At 38.7% G+C, this 18,689-nt stretch overlaps 1 protein-coding gene across 1 annotated transcript in view; it reads left to right on the forward strand.

Moving 5' to 3' along the window:
* Nucleotides 1–18,689, forward strand: part of Slc12a2 (solute carrier family 12 member 2) — a 72,975-nt gene that overhangs the window by 13,865 nt on the left and 40,421 nt on the right. Inside the window, 9 exon segments of the mRNA XM_038330025.1 lie at nucleotides 4,684–4,803; nucleotides 5,775–5,850; nucleotides 6,440–6,535; nucleotides 7,681–7,820; nucleotides 8,414–8,524; nucleotides 9,734–9,842; nucleotides 12,513–12,640; nucleotides 12,736–12,820; nucleotides 14,263–14,414. Of these exon segments, the coding sequence (XP_038185953.1) occupies nucleotides 4,684–4,803; nucleotides 5,775–5,850; nucleotides 6,440–6,535; nucleotides 7,681–7,820; nucleotides 8,414–8,524; nucleotides 9,734–9,842; nucleotides 12,513–12,640; nucleotides 12,736–12,820; nucleotides 14,263–14,414 (1,017 nt within the window).

Here is an 18,689-nt window from a genome sequence, read left to right on the forward strand (position 1 = left end):
TCCATATGAAAAGGTCCTCAGTGACGGTAGGAGACATACCTTTTTCATTAGTCTCTATTGAAAAAAAATTACACTTTTAAAGATGGTTCACAAGTCCCTAGCATGGTGACTGATAGTGTTAATATCTGTGTGCCTAATGAGTCAAAGGATATGGTTGTTATTTATGCCCAGAAAACTGCTTTTGCGAGTGCAAAATCTATACAGGGAGAAGAACATCAGAGTTACTTAGGACTCTTGTTGCACATTGGCACCACTAAGGTACTGGCTCATTTCCCTACTTAAAAGGTATTGATGTTCAGCTGGCTTTAAATTACTCTAGAGACAGCCTTGCAGTAGCTTCCCGAGCCCTAAAGAGACTGTGACACAGCTTTGCCCCACTGTTCTTGCCTAACACCCCTTCCCAAGTATACAGTTCATTATCTTTGCCTAAAATCACCGAGTAAAGATACTTTTTATAAAAAATAAAATAAAGTAAGTTTGTACTAACAGTGAATATGTGTTAATAAACATTGCCTAAAATCTGTTTTTATAATAGTGTTTCCACTGTACTAAGGGACTGTACTCCTCACCGTTAATGCCTTCCCTGGTGCAGGGAGGGGACCTGCGACAAAAATAGTTTTTGTAGGTAAATGTGGTTACACATGTCTGTAATCCTGCACACAGGAGGCTTCAGTAGAGAGATGGTTGAGTTGGCGAACAGCCTGGACCATTTGAACTTGAGGACCAGAGTCCTCATCCCCCCAGTCATGGTGATGTGTCTGTAATACCGGGTTCCTTACTTAGGGGAGATGGGAGGCAGAGGCAGTCCCTGGAGGCTTGTGAATCAGCTTGCTACTTCTGTGAAGTAGCAAACAAAGAGACCCTGTATTAAGCAAGTCAGGGACCTGCATCCTGATACCACTGTGTCCTCTGACTTTGCCCATGGTTGAGGGGGAGCTTTGAATCTACAAGACAAACAAACAACACCCAGTCCACAGAAAATTCTTCCTTTTCCTACTTCCTGCAAAGAAACAATAACCATGGGAGCTAGAATTCTTCCATTCTTGTCTTTTCTGAATCTTTAGAAACACACCCTGCCCATGTTTTCTCTCTGTATGTTTCTCTTTGTTCCCATGCACTCACCCACTGGCTGTTTATCCCTGGCCCCTCTTCTAAGTTCCATTCATGAATTTTTAAGCTGCCTGATAGATTCTCTTGTCTCTTGGCCCCCTTATTCTACACTTCGTTTGTATGTTGTTGTTTTGTTGTTGTTGTTATTTTCACCAGTTTCCCTTTAAACGGAATCTTGCTTTGTACCCCAGGCTGAATTTAGATGAATAATTTTCTTGTAGTTCAAGTACTAGAATTATAGGCATGCTGACATACTCTTTTTAGTTGCACTAGTGGATCTGTTTGTCTTGTTTTATAAGAAATTCTTCCAGTTACAATAGGTGTAACATCCGTCTGCCTTCCATTATTTCCTATCTCCCTATCTTCTAAGTTTATTTCCGTTACGACTCCAAACTCAGAATCACAGTGCTACTTTTTTTCAGAGCTGTATTTCCTAGAATAATGCTAAATTAATTTATCTACGTACTAATATGCCACTAAATAGTTTTTACTTTCCACCTACTATTGTGGAAAAGATAGTAAATACTGAAAATTGTTATTTTTGTACCTTTGTCTTGGCCTAACTTACTTAACTTCATAGTTGAACTTTTATTTACTTGTGATGTTTTTATATAAATTTTTGTCAAGGTGGATAGAGTGTCATTCCTGAGATTTTCTTGTCCCTTGAAAGCTCATATATTAAACAAACAACTCAAAACTGAGTCTGGAGCTCAGTAGTAGAGCCTTGATTTGGATACCCAACATCACCAAAATAAACAAACTCTGGTTTCCTTTTATTTTGGGAAATTAATTTAGTTCCAATCCCAGTTTCATCACACTTCAGTCCATTTATTCAGCCACAAATAGAACAGTTATTTGATTAGCTTTGGATGTTTGTTTGGATGGTTGGTTGGGGTCTGTCTTCTTGCCTTGCTCGGCCTGGAGCTCAGGGTGCATGCGTCAGACTCACAGCAGCTTCCTATTGTGCCAGCCGCATACTGCTGAAGGTGCAGGTGTGCACCACTACACCAAGCTTTAGTTGTATATTGTAGTTTGGAGAGCAATACTAAAATTTCTAAAAGGAGATTTGTTAGAGGGTGATTAGGAAGGAAACTTTCTGTTTTCTATGAACACAGCAGTAGTTTTCTAAAGTAATATTTCATATAAGCTAGAAAATATTTGTCTTTTGAACAGTATTCCACAGTGTTCACACTGTGGTAGAAACCAGCATAATTGCTAGACCTTCAACTTGCATGTGAGATTCTGATAAGCACCCACAACAAAAATTTTAGGATGCCTGCATACTTTTGCATTGCTCAAAAGACACCCACATTGCACTTTAGCTTTGGGAAAAGTAGCTGATTAGGGACATACATATTCAGTTTCTAAATAGATGGAAAGAGATTCCTTTTCTGTGCATATTATAGGCTTTCTTTTGCAGTGTGAAAACTAAGGACTTTTTGCTTCAAGATTAATAAAGCTTGATTGATAGGCTTGTTTCTCCTTGTGACTTTATTTGAATAATTGAGCAGCTGGGAGGAATGGTGAAATCTGGATTAAGAGTTTCTATTTACTGTTTGGAATCAGCTTTGCCCCTCTGTTGTATGGGAAACATTTAACAGTGGGAGTAAAACCCAACTGGGATTGTGATGCACTGACGTCTAGTCACGTTGAAGAAAAACTAATTTCTCCGTATTTCTGTTAAGGTTAATGACTGCTAGTTGCTGTGTTTACACCAGAGTGTACATAAAGAGAAGAACAGGAATAGGCTAGAGGCCAGGGAAGATGGAATGAGTGTATAGAGAGTGTATAGATGAGGTTCTGTGGTTACACATAACTTTCCACCACTCATTTCTTTTCATTATTATATTCATAATTCACTTTAGTGTTGAAACACTAAAATTAGTTTTAAAAGTTGGACTGTGTTCATAAAAAAAATCAGTGCCCAAAATATAGCTGTGTTTTGTTCCCTGGTGTTGAGAGTACGGATTAAAAACCATAGTGATGGCGTTGAAGGTCATATGTTAGACTTAGAGCATCTGTCTTCTAAGCCGTTTCCTTCTACCCTGAGTTGTACAGTTTGCCTTAAGTCTTGGTAATACTAGTTTTGAGATGGCTGGCCCTGTGTGTCCCAGTAAAGACTGAACAGATAGTGAGAACCACTGAAACATAAAGTAGAGAATAAAAAACTAAGAGCTACAGAATGAGACATGGAACTTTACCTAAGAAAGAAAGACTAACAGCGAGAATGTACTGTGGGATTTCTGGAGAAGTCAATAGACCTGAGTGACTAAGAAGAACATGTAGAGTCAGTGTAGGGATGGGGCTCTGAACTACTCTTAAGAGTCTTGGGAATATTCTGTATTGGTTGATGGGAAAGACTTTAAGCCGGGCAGTGGTGGTGCATATATTTAATCCCAGTGCTCAGACAGAAGCAGATGGATCTCTGACTTCAAGGTCAGCCTGGTCTGCAGAGCAAGTTCCGAGACACCCAGGGCTACATGGAAAAACCCTGTTGTGAAAAATAAGCAAACAAACAAAAAAGGAATTTTAAATTGTTAATGTTGATATTTCAGATATGAGAAAGAATATGGCAGCTAGATGATATAAATTTGTGCTAAAGAGCCAAGGCCTGACTATCTGCCTGTTTGTCTGTCTGTCATCTTTGATGCAGTCTTACTAAGATTACCTGGAACTGGGACAGGCTGGCCTTGAACTCACAGTCCTCCAGCCTTAGTCTCCTGAGAGTTGGGATTACAGGCCCATCCCACCACGTGCCTAGTAGTAGCTCTGAATTTCTTGTCCCGTCTGGATTAATCCTGGCAGGCAGCAGTCACTGCAGACTTGAGATACTGTCAATGTATAAAAACATTTGTTATTATTATTATTAAACATTATTAGTACAGACTGGGTCATGCTTTGTTGCCTATATTGGTGTCCAGATTTTGAACTCAGTCTCTGCTTTTTGAGTGCTTGGATTATAAATTTGTACCACTAGGCCCATTTTCAGAATTGGAATCATTAAAATGGATTTACATCATAGTGACACTTATTTTAGTTTTTTTTTTTTACTTTATTGCTTTAATTATTTTTTCCTAAAGAAAAATATTGAGCAACCTATCTTTATTATATTGAAATACTGAGTCAAGCTATTTAGGGAGAAAGGCTTATTTGGCTCCCAGTCGTGAATGATGAAGGCCCAGACAGCATATTATAGGCTTTGGTAAGGACTTTCCTGTTACTGTGTCACTTTATAGTGCAGTCCAGTAGAAGGAGCACATGCAGGTGAGAGCATCACATCACCCACATCCAGGAGACATGCCAGCAGGGTAGCTTCCCTGGTGATGTAGGGACCTTGAACGAGGCCTCTCTTTTTATGGTTCCACATCTCCAGTACCACTGTACTGAGGACCAGACTCCCCATTCTTGAACCTGTCTGTGTAAGACATAAATTATGTAATTTATCACATTTAATTCTCATAAGTTTTTGTCATCCTACGTGTAGTTAACCATGTTTAGTTATGTTTGTTTTTTATCTAGTGATTCAAGATTATTTAATTCTTAATTTGCATTCATGTTTCTTTCTGTAACCAGGAACCTTTTGAGGATGGCTTTGCAAATGGAGAAGAAAGTACTCCAACCAGGGATGCTGTGGTTACATACACTGCCGAAAGTAAAGGAGTTGTGAAGTTTGGCTGGATCAAGGGCGTATTAGTATGTATGCATAGACCCTACTTATGGTTCCAGTCCTGTTGATTAGCAAACCTAGCTCATATTCTCGATAGAATTACTGCTTTTCTGCCTCACTGTTTGTTTGTGGGTACTATGTAAGACCCAGTAATGCCTTGTGTGTTCTTTCTTTTGTGATATTATGTTCATTAGGGGAGAAATGTTTATTATTATACACATCATCTTGATAAAATTGGAAACTCAGAAGTTTTTACTTTTGGTAGAGAGGGTATTTCTATGTAGCCCTGATTGGGCTACACCGGGCTGACCTTGAACTCATTTTGCCTCTGCCTCCCAGGTGCTGAATCAGTTGTAACAACACACAAAGAGGAACATAGAATAAAAAAATTAATATAAGCTCAAGTTATGGGAGTATCATACTTAGTTTAAATTTTTGGGAATGGTGTGATCCATTGACATTTGTGTTGGTGTACATGCAGTCCTTAACTCTGCCTTAACCATTCATGGCAGATGTTATCAATGCATAGGCAAAACTTATATGATAAAGACAAATTGTAACTTTAAGATTTGAAGTCTTACCAGGTGTCACCTGTGGCACAGGCCTTTAGTGCCTCCCAGCACTCAGGATGCAGAGGCAGGTGGATCTCTGAGTTCAAGGCCAGTTCACTCTCTAGAGTGAGTTTCAGAACAGTCAGGGCTACCCAGAAAAAAAAACCCTGTCTTCAAAAACAAACAAATAAAGAGTCAGTAGTCTTAAAAATAGTCTTCTGTTGTGTTTCTGACACTCTTGGTGAGCACATTTACTTATAAACATACTTACATCAGCTAACATAAGCCCTCGGTAAGCCCCTTTGACAAACTGAAGGTAAAGGAGTTAGATTTCAAAATTTTTGTAGTTTCAGTCACATTTATCTTTTGACTTGTTTAATTTTTATTGCTGTGTCTTATTTTAATTATAATTCTTTATCTGTGATGTGCCCTTTTTTCTCTCCCAGGTACGTTGTATGTTGAACATTTGGGGTGTGATGCTCTTTATTCGATTGTCGTGGATTGTGGGTCAAGCTGGAATAGGTAAGTGGCTTCACACCTCTTGATCGACGTTATAATAGCTGTGTGCCTTTCTGCAGTTGCTGACTGGGCTGTGTTGCCTTTATTATGTAGATTGCAACCATAATTGACTTTCACAGGTTTGACTTTATTTCTCAAAATTGAGATTAGAATTAGGTAATTTATGGCCTGTGTCTTACTTATCTATTTCTGTTGAGAAATGTCATGACCAAAGAAACTTACATAAGAAAGCATTTAATTGAGGGATTGCTTACAGTTTGAGAGAGTGGGCACATAACCATCATAGTTCGGAGCATGATGGCAGGCAGGCAGCATGCATGGCACTGGAGCAGTAACTGGGAGCTTACTTGTGGCCCACAAGCAGGAGGCAGAGAGAGTGAGTCTGGGCCTGCTGCAGTCCTCTCCCAGTACCGCACTTCCCAATACTTCACACACACCCCACCAACTAGAAACCAAACATTCAAAAATGTGAACATACGGGGACTATTCTCTTTCAAAGCACCACAGTCTAAATCAGTGCTTAACCCTGCTAGTTCTAGGAAGTGACAAGTTTAGGAATATAAGGTTTATGGTTTCTTTTTCCTCCTTAAAGGTCTCTCCGTCCTTGTAATAGTGATGGCCACTGTTGTGACGACTATCACAGGCTTGTCTACTTCAGCAATAGCTACCAATGGGTTTGTAAGAGGAGGTGAGTTCCCCTCGCACAGGCCCAACCTGAAAGACATATTCTTGCTTTTGAAGTCGCGGTGCCTTCCTCTGCCCAGAACCGTTGCCTGTTCTGTATATCGAATCTGTGTTCTTGAGAGCTTGTACTTGGCCGACCTTGCTTGAATTGTGTTGATTCTGCCCTTAGATAATACTGCTTCTCAGTCTCATCATTCAGACTTGACTTCTTCCATTGCACAGATCAGTCTCTTCCCATCTACAGTTGAATAAAGCCACCACAGGCACCAAGATGAACACCATGTAAAGCTATTTAAGTTTATTGCTGAAATTAATATGAATTAGCCTATTCTATGGATTAGGTGAAGTGTATTTTACTTGTACTTCAATTAGTCAGGTGATTTTGAGCACCTTGTGGCACATGCTGGGTTTGTAACAGTGTCAGGCAAGGTCCAGTTTTCTAAGGACTTATCATATAATAAATAGTAGTCATTGTTTGACACCTAGGGACTGGGAGTGATATCATGGTTCTGACATACATTATCTTGATGAATGCAATATTGTTCTTTATTCCTGTCATCATTTGTATGACTAATGAGACCAGATAGGAAATAATTTATGTGGATGCTTTATTAAAATTTAAACTTGATGGAAATTATGCAACCTGGTCTCAAATGTCCAAAAATATTTTTTTGAAATAATTGAAAGCCTCATTTTGTAACAGTAAAATCAAAACACTGAAATAGAAGAAAACTTAACATTTTCCACTATGTGACAAAAAGCACTGTCTTAATAAAATCAGGCTATATCGATGGTCAAGTTTTTGTCTTTAAATCCATTGTGTAACTATGGATGACTAGTATTTATAACTAATCAGGAAGCTCCATAATTCTTTCCTATGATAGGTATATTCCTTCAAATTGTAACTTTCAGACCAATGAAATATCTGTAGAAGCTACAAAGGGGAGTTCTGAAGTTCCTGTTTTATTAATGGAACTAACTGTACTACAATACTTCCTATAAGCATGAGTAGCTCAGATACCTGTCTTCTGGAGTATTTCTTCTTAAAATACACTCATACACTTGGCTGAATCTGTTTTGTGAGTTCCCTGGTATAACTAAAGGAATTGTTAGCATTTAAAACTCTAACTTTTTCATTTTTTTTCTTAGGAGGAGCATATTATTTAATCTCTAGAAGTCTAGGGCCAGAATTTGGTGGTGCAATTGGCTTGATCTTTGCCTTTGCCAATGCAGTGGCAGTTGCTATGTATGTTGTTGGATTTGCCGAAACTGTGGTGGAGCTGCTTAAGGTAATTGGACCTAGTCATTTGCTTGCCAGATCTTCACTGACAGGATACACACATACACATGGCTTAAACTATTGGTGAACTTAAAAAAAAATGCTACCAACATTATTAACGCTTATAAGTAAATTTGCATATGTAATAGGAACTGTGTGGTTTTGACAATAGCATGAAGGTTTATTCTTTTTCCCTTTTATATCATAAAAGAATATTAAAATATGGGCTCACTAATCATTACCAAACACAGAATACATTTCTGTTGTGTCACTTTATTAAAACAAACTGTGCCTGTCAGATTATAATTTCCTTGACTGGTAATTCCTCTTCTTGATTTATTGGGTCCATATCAGATGTACTAGCATTTGTAATTCAATTAGAAATATAAGGTACCTGAACGACAACTAATGGTAATTAGTGCTTAGTTTTGAGACAAGGTCTTGCAGTGTGACAGACTGGGAATGTGTAGTATAAACCAGGCTAGCCTTGAAATTTTGATAGTCCTTCTGCCTCCGACTCACACATGCTGGGAACACAAGCACACTCTGTCTATTCCCTTAATAAGCATTGATTGAATGTCTATAGCTATTTCTCTTTTGTAGGAACATTCCATACTTATGATAGACGAAATCAATGACATCCGAATTATTGGAGCCATTACAGTAGTGATTCTTCTGGGCATCTCAGTAGCTGGGATGGAGTGGGAAGCCAAGGTGAGTTGTGGCAGAGCGTCTCTGAGCATTTGCTCCAAAAACCCAAGTTTTGGGAAACTAAAACTGATTTTCAGAATCTAGTGGAAAGGTAGCCATTTGTATAGAAGTTTATGATATATAAGTTATTTGAATTTGATATACTTGAAGATAACCCATTTTAAATTCAGTTAAACACTACTTTGCTCATCCATATGCTGTTTTTGAGTGATTAAGAATTGCACCTGAGGCCCATTGCATGGTAGACTTTTTGTCTACCCGCTGAGTATATTCCAGTCCTTTATTTATTTACTTGTGTAGCACATTGACTTTATTGAAAAGACCTATTTGGGTCACAGTTAATGTATAAGAATTTTTGCTGGGCCAGCAAGACAGCTGAGTGGGTAAAGGTGCTTGTTACAGATGTCCTGGGGCCTGAGTTGGATTGCTGGAAGCCACAGGGAGGTGGAAGGAGAAACCCAGCTCCCTCAGTTGTCCCCGGAGAGCCACACATGCACTGCAGCACATGTGGCTCCCTTTCCCATAGGAATTATATTTGAAAATACTTTCTAAAATGTTTTGGTTGCGAATAGTATTTGCCTACCTTTTTTTAGTAGCTAAAGTTGGAGAAAAGTTTGTGTACTTAGGGCTTTCTGCCCCCCCCCCCCATTGTCACTGTTCCTGAGTTCCCCCACTTGGCACATCTTTCTGTCTTTCCTCCTTTCCTGCCACATTGCGGGCAGACACACCACTGTGTTTGCTCTGAAACTAATGTTTCAGTCTTGGTGGGGAGGGCTCTATGAAATGAAAAGCCTGTGACTTGGCTGGTGATATAATCATCTTAGGACTTATTGTAGAAATGAGTGGCATGATTGTACCCGTAATTAAACATTCTCAGATAGTTTTGTTTGAGGCAGGGTCTTACTAATGCAGAGTTGGACTAGTCTCAGACTTATGGTCCTTCTGCCTCAGCTTCCTGACAAAGGGGAACTTCAGGCTCATGGCCCTGCCCTGACTTTAAGAGAGTTCTTTAAGAGCTGTTACTCACGTAACAGCATGTATTGAATATCTACTGATACTTATACTGATACTGATGCGTTGCATCCGTTAAGACATTTGGCAGAAAGGCAAAATGAGACAGACAGTCTATGCGGGAGGAAAGAGCAGGAGATAGGCAGTCTGTAATGGAGGAGGTGTGGAGATCGACTGTGACTCTCAGGGTTTCAACCGTAGGCTCAGATCGTCCTCCTGGTGATTCTTCTGCTGGCCATCGCTGACTTTGTCATAGGAACGTTTATCTCACTGGAGAGCAAGAAGCCCAAGGGGTTCTTTGGCTATAAATGTAAGTATAAAGGATGGATACTTCGTTAAGAATGCAAATTACAGCACTCTGCTCTTAACTAGACTTAGTATATTTTAGGTATTTTATATAGTGATTAAGTTTGGTCTAGTGATTCACACTAATTCATAATTCAGTTTTGTCCTCTTTAAATAGGCTGTACAATTAGAGTAAAATTGTTTTCATTTTCATCTTTTTTTTTCAATGATAGCAAAAACAGGTGGTTCAGTATAGAGAAGCCAGTGTTACTAAGAAGGAGGTGCCTGCATGGCTCTCATTATACATCTGTTTATGTGTTTCTTGGTGATGGGGATGTGGGAAATGTATCTTTAGGTGATTTTATTGCTGCACAAGCATCTGAGGGTATACCTACCCAAACTAAGATGTTGATGACATCATAGAGTTATAGACCCCTTTATGTATATTGCCTATCATTGACCAAAATGCTACTTGGCGTGTGACTTTTTTTAAAAAAAAAAAAAAACAAAACATAACAGTTTAAAAATGCTATGAATTGTGAAAGCAGATGAAAGTGGCCAAAATCCTGACTTCTTATCTCTAAATACTATAGCACATATCCACTAAGGAAAAGGGCAATTCAGGAAATTTTTCTTTGGCATGATGCATAGATGTTTTTCAGGTTTCATGAAGATCCTAATAGCAACTGCAGGCTCCTTCTCCAGAATCAGTTGCATTAAGTTGTTCACTTTCCTTTTTAAAACAAAACAAAACTGACTCAAGACGTAATCCTCAGTCTCATTAGGCTTTTTCGTCTTGACAGTTTTCAGGATGGTGTGTGTGTGTGTGTGTGTGTGTGTGTGTGTGTGTGTGTGTGTCGGGGGGGTCATCTCTCCAGCTGGGTTATTTGTTTTTTTTTTTTTTTTTTTTCCCAAGACGGGGTTTCTCTGTAGCTTTGGAGCCTGTCCTGGAACTAGCTCTTGTAGACCAGGCTGGCCTCAAACTCACAGAGCTCCACCTGCCTCTGCGTCCAGAGTTCCAGCTGAGTTATTTACATTAGCCAGATAAGCAGTGTGCCCTCAGCACCCAGAATGGGGGGGTCAGAGTGACCTCCGCTTTCCCCACTTTTGATGTTAATTTTTATGTCTTTATTAAGGTGAGGACTAAGAGGCTTCTTGGTTGGGAAGTTGCCATTTGTTGTCAGCTAATAAACGATACTTTGAGACAGTGCTTAGCCTTGCCCCCAGTTGACTTTAGCCCGATGGTGTTATTAGTAATCCTTCAGTCTGTCAAGTCACAATGACGTGGAGCAGCAGAGATTGCTCTGTCTTCTTTAGTCACAGTCCTCTCCTTTCGAAAGGCTTTCCTTGTTGGCTGTCCAGTTGATGTTCTGCTTGACTCATTGACTGCTCTATTACTCCTCTTACCCCTCTGTTTCAGTTAGGGTTTCTATTGCTGTAATGAAACACCATGACCAAAGCAACGTGGGGTGGATAGGGTTTATTTGGCTTGCACGTCCCTATCTTTGTTCATCAGAGAAGGAAGTTGGGGCAGGAACTCAAACAGGGCAGGTACCTGAAGGCAGCTGATGCAGAGGCCATGGAGAGTGCCAAGTACTGGCTTGGTCCTCATGGCTTCCTCAGCCTGATTTTTTAGAGAACCCACAGCCACCTGCCCAGAGTGACACCACCTACTGTAAACTGTGAACACTTGTCACTCATGTTAGTTTAATAAAATGCTAATTTGCCAGTAGCTAGGCAGGAAGTATAGGTGGGTCAACCGGACTAAGAGAATTCTGGGAGGAGGAAAGGCAGAGATGGAGTTATCATCCATATGCAGAGGAAGCAAGATGAGAATGCTTTATTTAGAAAAGATACCAAGTCACATGGCTAAACATAGATCAGAATTATGGGTGAATTTAAGTTGTAAGAGGTAATTAGTAATAAGTCTGAACAATAGGCCAAACAGTTTATAGTTAATGTAAGCCTCTGTGTGTTTATTTGGGACTGGCTCTGGGACTGGGCGGGAGAGAAACTTCTGTCTATAACTTACATAGGTCCTTCCCCATCAGTGACTAATTAAAGTCTTCTGAGGCATTTTCTTAATTAAGGTTCCCTCCTCTCAGATGACTTCAGCTTGTGTCAAGTTGCCTCTTTTCCCTTCCCGTGCACACAGTTGTGTTCATCATTTGGCCCACCACCTATATTCTTTATTTTGGTGTTATCTAGTCTCATAGTTTGAAGTAACTTCAGGAGATTATCTTTGTATTTTTTAATTGCTCCTTTAAACCATTTTTTTTAGTGTATATAGGTGATAATGGAAGTGGGTATTGGAGAGTAGGGTAGAGGCTGGCTCCAGATCAGTGTGTTTCCTTTTATTTCCCTACCTCTTTTCTTGTGTTTTCTTAGTTTGAAGTCAGGAAAAGTCGGTCAGTAATCTATACTTGTAATTTTCATTTGAGTTAGTGATGACAGTTAAGTTTGGAGGTCTTAAACAATTACTCATAAAAGGTATCAAAAGGTAGGGCAGATCCTAGATTACATCACTGTTTTGATAGCAAACAATTTCATCAGCTAATAGGAGCACAGATACTGAATTTGCATTAAGTAAAAATGACCCATTGTGGGGAGACCATATATACTAATTACTCTTGACTTAAGTTCTTTTGTTCTCATTTGCTGTCCAGCAACTGATGCAATGTTTTGTCCTCTGTAGCTGAAATATTTAATGAGAACTTTGGACCGGATTTCCGAGAGGAAGAGACTTTCTTTTCTGTGTTCGCCATCTTTTTCCCTGCTGCAACTGGTATTCTAGCTGGAGCAAACATCTCAGGTGATCTTGCAGTAAGTATCATAAAGTGTTGTATTGATTTCTGATACGTTAAAAATGCTCTTCATGCGTTTATTTTTATAGACTAAAAAATTTTCTTGTCTTCTAGGACCCTCAGTCAGCCATACCCAAAGGAACACTTTTAGCCATTTTAATTACTACAGTGGTTTACATAGGAATTGCAGTGTCCGTAGGTAAATAACCTTCATTTCTTTATATGTGTTAGAAATTTTGTGATGCTCATAGCATATTTTCTGATTCTAACATTCCAAAATATTTCAGGTAAAAAGGCACAGAATCAGTTGCCTGTTTTAATGCAAAGGCCGCTTGAGGAAATCTAGTGGTGACTTACAGAGACATAAAGCCACCCAATGCTTTGTGGGGTCCTTTCTGCCATTTATTTATTATACTAAATTAAAAATATTTGTAAAATGGTACCTGTAAACTCCCATTTTATTTGGACATATGTGCTATATTCACACACGGAAGTTAGTTTTACTCTTTAAAGTTGTGAAGATCTGGGAGCCCAGCACACTGTCGTGCATGCACCTCCTTATGCTCAGACAAATATAAGTTCCGAGTTTGTGACTCTCATGGTGAGAGGGGTCCATGTATATTTTACTAAGAATATTTAAATTTTATCACATTTTTTCATTGCTTTGTTCAGAAATAGTGACAATTCTATTTCAGAATTTTATTGCTATTTCTCAAAGTAATTTTGAAATTTGGCTGAACAAAAGTTAGAAATGCTGACAATATCATGATGGACCAAATTGTGTTTTAAAAATGATTTTGGATTTAATTTATTTTTAATACATATTTCTAAAATTCATTTGCAAAAACCAAGTGTTTACCTAAACTTTTAAATATGCTTATATAATATATAGCCTAGCTAAATAAGGTTTGTTTTTAATTTAACTAATAGCATAACTGATTATGTTCCAACTTTTAAAATCTTTTGTTGCCACTGATACATTTCTGCTTTAGTCTGACCCTTTGGTATTGCTAGACTTCACATTGACTTCATTCTGTCTGTCCTCAGTGAGCAGGGGAATTGCCCCTTCTTCCTGGTGTTCAGGAGTGGGCTGGAAAAGAGCTCAGTACCAGTGCCTGTGTAGCTAGTTCAAAGAAACAGAACCTTTATCCCCAAGCTGTCAGGTACAGCACACACATGTAGTACTGGTGCTCAGGATTTTCCTTGTAAATGTGCCCAGCCTAGACTCTACTGTGATGCACAGGACATGAAAGTATGCCTGCTCTCAAGCTGATTAGAGTCTTAAGTGTTCTCTCTCTCTCTAGTCCTGTAAGAGTTCACAGGTGCATTTAGAGGGAGATGCTTTTGGCAACATGATTGAAAGGCAGAGAAACAAATGATGATTGAAATATTTATACAAGTTTTCCCACCATTTATATAATGCCTGCAATGTAGCACTTTTTTTTAATAGAATGTTTAGTTTCATTACTTAAATTTTAGTGACCACAAAGTTTCTTACTTGGTTCAGAGTTAAGATGCATATGCATGAAGTGTATGCTATTATGAATATGTACCTACAGTACTGTGATTTCTTTATGAATGGATGTAGGATTTTAAGAGGAGTGTGTGTATGAGCTACTCTGACTGTTGCTTGTGCTTCAGGTTCTTGTGTTGTTCGGGATGCCACCGGGAATGTTAATGATACCATTACCACAGAGCTAACGAACTGTACTTCTGCAGCCTGTAAATTAAACTTTGACTTTTCCTATTGTGAAAGCAATCCTTGTTATTACGGACTAATGAACAACTTTCAGGTAAGCAGTGACATTCTATCAATGATAAAGATATTCTGTATTTATCTAGGGATTAAACCACTATGAAATCTGGCCATTTAGAATATAGCTATACATTAGAAGGGAAGACAGTTGTTACTTTCTGTTTATCACTAACTAGGTAAATGGAAAATACATGAAAGAGTAAACTCTTGAGACGATTCATGAATCAAACAAAGCCCCTAAGGGTTATTCTTTTCTAATAGAGTGCTTAGTTTGTCTACCTGCAGCATATGGGTATACTAGTTCAGAAAACCAGGGAACAAGCATCTTTCATAAAAGTCATTTTCAGCGGTCTGTTTCTGGGTTTTGTTTGCTCTGTTCTATGAGCTTTGGGTTTGTCTGTTCACCAGTATCAGTCCTGATTCACATAGTTAATATATATTAAGTCTTGAATAACTCTTCTAAAATAGTTCTAGCAATTTTCACTTCTTAGTAATTAGTGGTACCCTCATTGTTACTTTATGGATAAATGAACTATTGTATATTCTGATTAATAGAGCTAGGTTTGTGGCTTAGTCGGTGGGTGCTTGCCTAGCATGCACAAAGCCCTGGCTCAGTCCTTGTATCATGGACACTGGGTGAAGTGGCACATGGCTGTTATCCCAGCATTTGGGAAGTAGAGCAGGAGGAACAGCAGCCCCAGGTCACCCTTAGCTCTGTAGCGAGTTTGAGATCAACTTGAACTACATGACATCTTTTTCAACCTCTATATTGATCAGGATGAGAACTAATGCTAGTTAAATTAGGTATGGTCTGTGTAGGTTCATGATGTACCAAACCACCATTTACAAGAGAATTAAATTATGAATAGATAGGCTTAACAGTTAGAGACTGTTTAAAATGTAAACTGTATAAAGATCAATATTAGTTCTTACTTTTTCAGAGACTGTTAGTTCTTTGTTGCTTATTATTTACTTCTGTTAAGATGTTCAGTGCAGGGCACTGAGGAAACAGCTTAGTTGGAGCACATGGGTTTGAGTTTGGTCCCCAGATGCCATGTGAAAAAAAAAAAAACGGGGTGTAGTGGTGTGCACTTGTAATCCCAGAGCCAAGGAGGTGGAGACACCTCAATGTTTGGCTCACTGGCAGAAAGCCCAAGCCGCCTGGTATGAATTTCAGGCCAGTTTTGAGTCTGTCTCAAGAAAGCCAGGCAGTACCTGAGGAATGTTTTCCAAGGCTGTTCTTTTCCTTCATGGGAGTATGTGTGCACACGTGGACAACGCAGTGACAGTAAGATTTTAGTGTGTCAGACTTAGGGTTTAGAACCAAGGTAAAGAATTTCAGAGATGATCAAAACAATAATAATACACAAGTAGATTTAGGAGGTTAATACAAAATAGTAATTTATAGAATATAGATTTCTATTGATCCCAAGTAAGAAAATAGAATTTTTGTTACTAAAACATTATTAACAGAGTAGTAAAAATCTGAATATTTTTGGAGCTCACTATTAACTATTTATAATATGTAAATATTTTGATCCAACTTTCTGAATGAAAGTTTTATAAGTGTTAGATTCAATTATGTGATACAAGTTTGTGTTTTCTAGTCACAAGACTAGACAATATTGTAAAAATGGAAGTATTCATGCTAAGCTAATGATTCATTCCAGTTCTGACATGAATATTATATACAGAAAGTACAGACATTGGTCTCTGCCCAGTACTGAAGATGCTAAGTCTGATTTCTGTGTTTCCTGGAAATTCAAAGTTGTATTCTTTATGATATCTCTTATGGTTTCATTTGAGTATAGATATTTTAATTTAAGTAAGTAAAACCTTTAGTGCCGTGGGAAGAAATACAAAATGGTGGTAATGGGGGAGTCCTATGTAAATCATGTTTAGAGAGTAAGGAATTTTGGTTGGTAGAATATAACTAAATAGTGTGTAGGTTGCATGCTGACTTAGTGTTCTGTGATCAAGACAACTCTTATACAGGAAAGTATTTAACTTGGGCTTGCTTACAGTTTCAGATTCTTAGTCCATTATCATTGTGGCAAAGAGCATGGTGGCATGCAGGCAGACATGTTGCTAGAGAAGAAGCTGAGAGCTTTAATTCTGATCCTCAGATTGCAGGCAGAGAGAGAAACAGTCACTGGTATAGAAGGTTTACTTGGCCCGTCAGCCCCCAAATCATAACACAGAGACTTATTATTAATTAAAAATGCTTGGCCTTAGCTTAGGGTTGTTTCTAGCTAGGTTTTTTTTTTTTTTTTTTAACATAAATTGGCGCATTTCTATTGACCTGTGTGCTTCCCCAATGCTCATTTACCTCCACTAGGCTTTCCTGCTTCCTCTACTTCTGTCAGTCTGGTCCCTGGCAGGCTGCCCCTTGACTGGCTGGCTTCCCCTTTTCTTTGGCTTGCAAACTCCACCTATCCTTCCTCTGCCTAGCTATTGGCCACTCAGCTATTTATTAGACCAATCAGGTGCCTTAGACAGCCAAGGTGGAACAGCAACTCATCTTTACGTATTCTAACAGACATTCCATTCCACAGCACATTGGGCTTGGTGTGACCTTTTGAAACGTCAAAGCTCACCTCCAGGAACAACCCCTTCCAACAAGGACACATCTTTTAATCCTTCCAAACAGTACATTAACTGGAGACCAGGGATGTAAATATTTGAGCCTATAGGGGCTATTCTTATTTAAAACACAACAGATGCCTATTATAAAACCCATACAGGCCCCATTTTATAATCGAATTTTACATATATAAATGACCTCATAAATGGAGTTGAGGCATTTGGGATATCTCGCTGGTTTTAAAATTTGAATTATACATGTTTTGTCTCATTACATTTTTTTTATTTTGATATCCTGTGAAACCTTTGACTTATGCATTGCATGATGAACAAAATGTGAGCTTTGTTGTTGTTGCCAGTGAAAGTCCCTCATACCCGATCTCTGACAACCCTCGTTTTATCATGAGCGTGGTCACTGTGTTAAGGCAAGGTGCAGGTGTGTGCACTCTGCTACCATTCGTTACCTCCACTCAGTGCTTCATTTGGAGAGCCATCTGGCCTTTTCTCTGCTGCTCTGTGTTGTGGGCTGCACTGATATCACCACTGGTTTTGTTGAATGTCACTCCGTCCAGTCTCACCGTTAGTTTTAAAGAATGCCAAACATTAAACTGCAGAGCCAGAGTTTAGTTGGCTTTTTGTTTCCCAATACTGAGCATAGGGCATTGATGTTGTTTGTGCAAAGGACAACACAACCAGAGGATGAGCCTGAGGTTTTCCTGTCTAAGTCTGGGAGGAGTGCATACGCACACATACACGTGGCCCTCATAGTAAATGTTTGGACATAACGCACTATCGTTATCAGTTTATCAGTGTGTGGTTAGTTGTGTTTTGTTTCTTACTTTTCCTATCCCAGGTAATTAAGAAGCAGAATAGAATTTGTATCATAACCTTTTGGCAAGATGTATTTTTACTTTTAACTATTAACGTGCTTAAGAAAACTTCATACCCACAATGCTATTGCAATCCCATAAAAAGAAACCATTTTAGTATAGTACACTTTGACAGGACCTTGAACCTCAGTCTGACTCATTGGCTGGATCTAACCATCAGTTTTCTAGAAAGTAGGATGAGAGGAGTGGGTTACATAATAGGAGATAAAGTCAGCACATTGCACGGTATTTAGATAGGAACTCCAGAGAATGGCAGGGGAAAAAATTAAATGAATTGAGAAATATGAAGCCATATATTTAAAAACTGTATCACCCAAATATAATAATCATTTTTGAGAGCTGATTTAAAAAAAATAAAAATAAAAAGCCTGTTTTGAAATGACCAAGACAATGGGGACAATTGAGGCAGTTTGATTGGTGACGAGATGTGTGTTACTGCGAAGGGTGTTAAGCCTGGCTAGCGGCTTTAGCTACAATTTCCAAATGTCTGCCTGTTAACAGAAACACACTGAACCTTATGCATTAAAAATGTCGGGCTGCAAATGATGTGGGCTTGGGCCCAGTTGTCCGTGATTGAGACCTGGTGGCAGGTAGTTGGCGGTTCATCATCCTCTTTTTTTTCTGTCATGTGTTCATTTGGAAATTTACAAGACAGAGTTTTTTAGTGGTAAATCTGTTTTAATAACTTGTACTTTACTTCTTCATGCTATTTACCAAATTACTATCAGATTTCTCCAGTATTAGTTTCCTTTATTAGAATCTTCAAATTGTGACTATTCAATACTCTGCTCTTTGTCAAACCGTTTTTAAGACTTCTTTTGTAATTCTGCCACTTCATT

This window comes from Arvicola amphibius, chromosome 5, assembly GCF_903992535.2.
Source record: "Arvicola amphibius chromosome 5, mArvAmp1.2, whole genome shotgun sequence".
Taxonomy (NCBI): Eukaryota; Metazoa; Chordata; class Mammalia; order Rodentia; family Cricetidae; genus Arvicola; species Arvicola amphibius.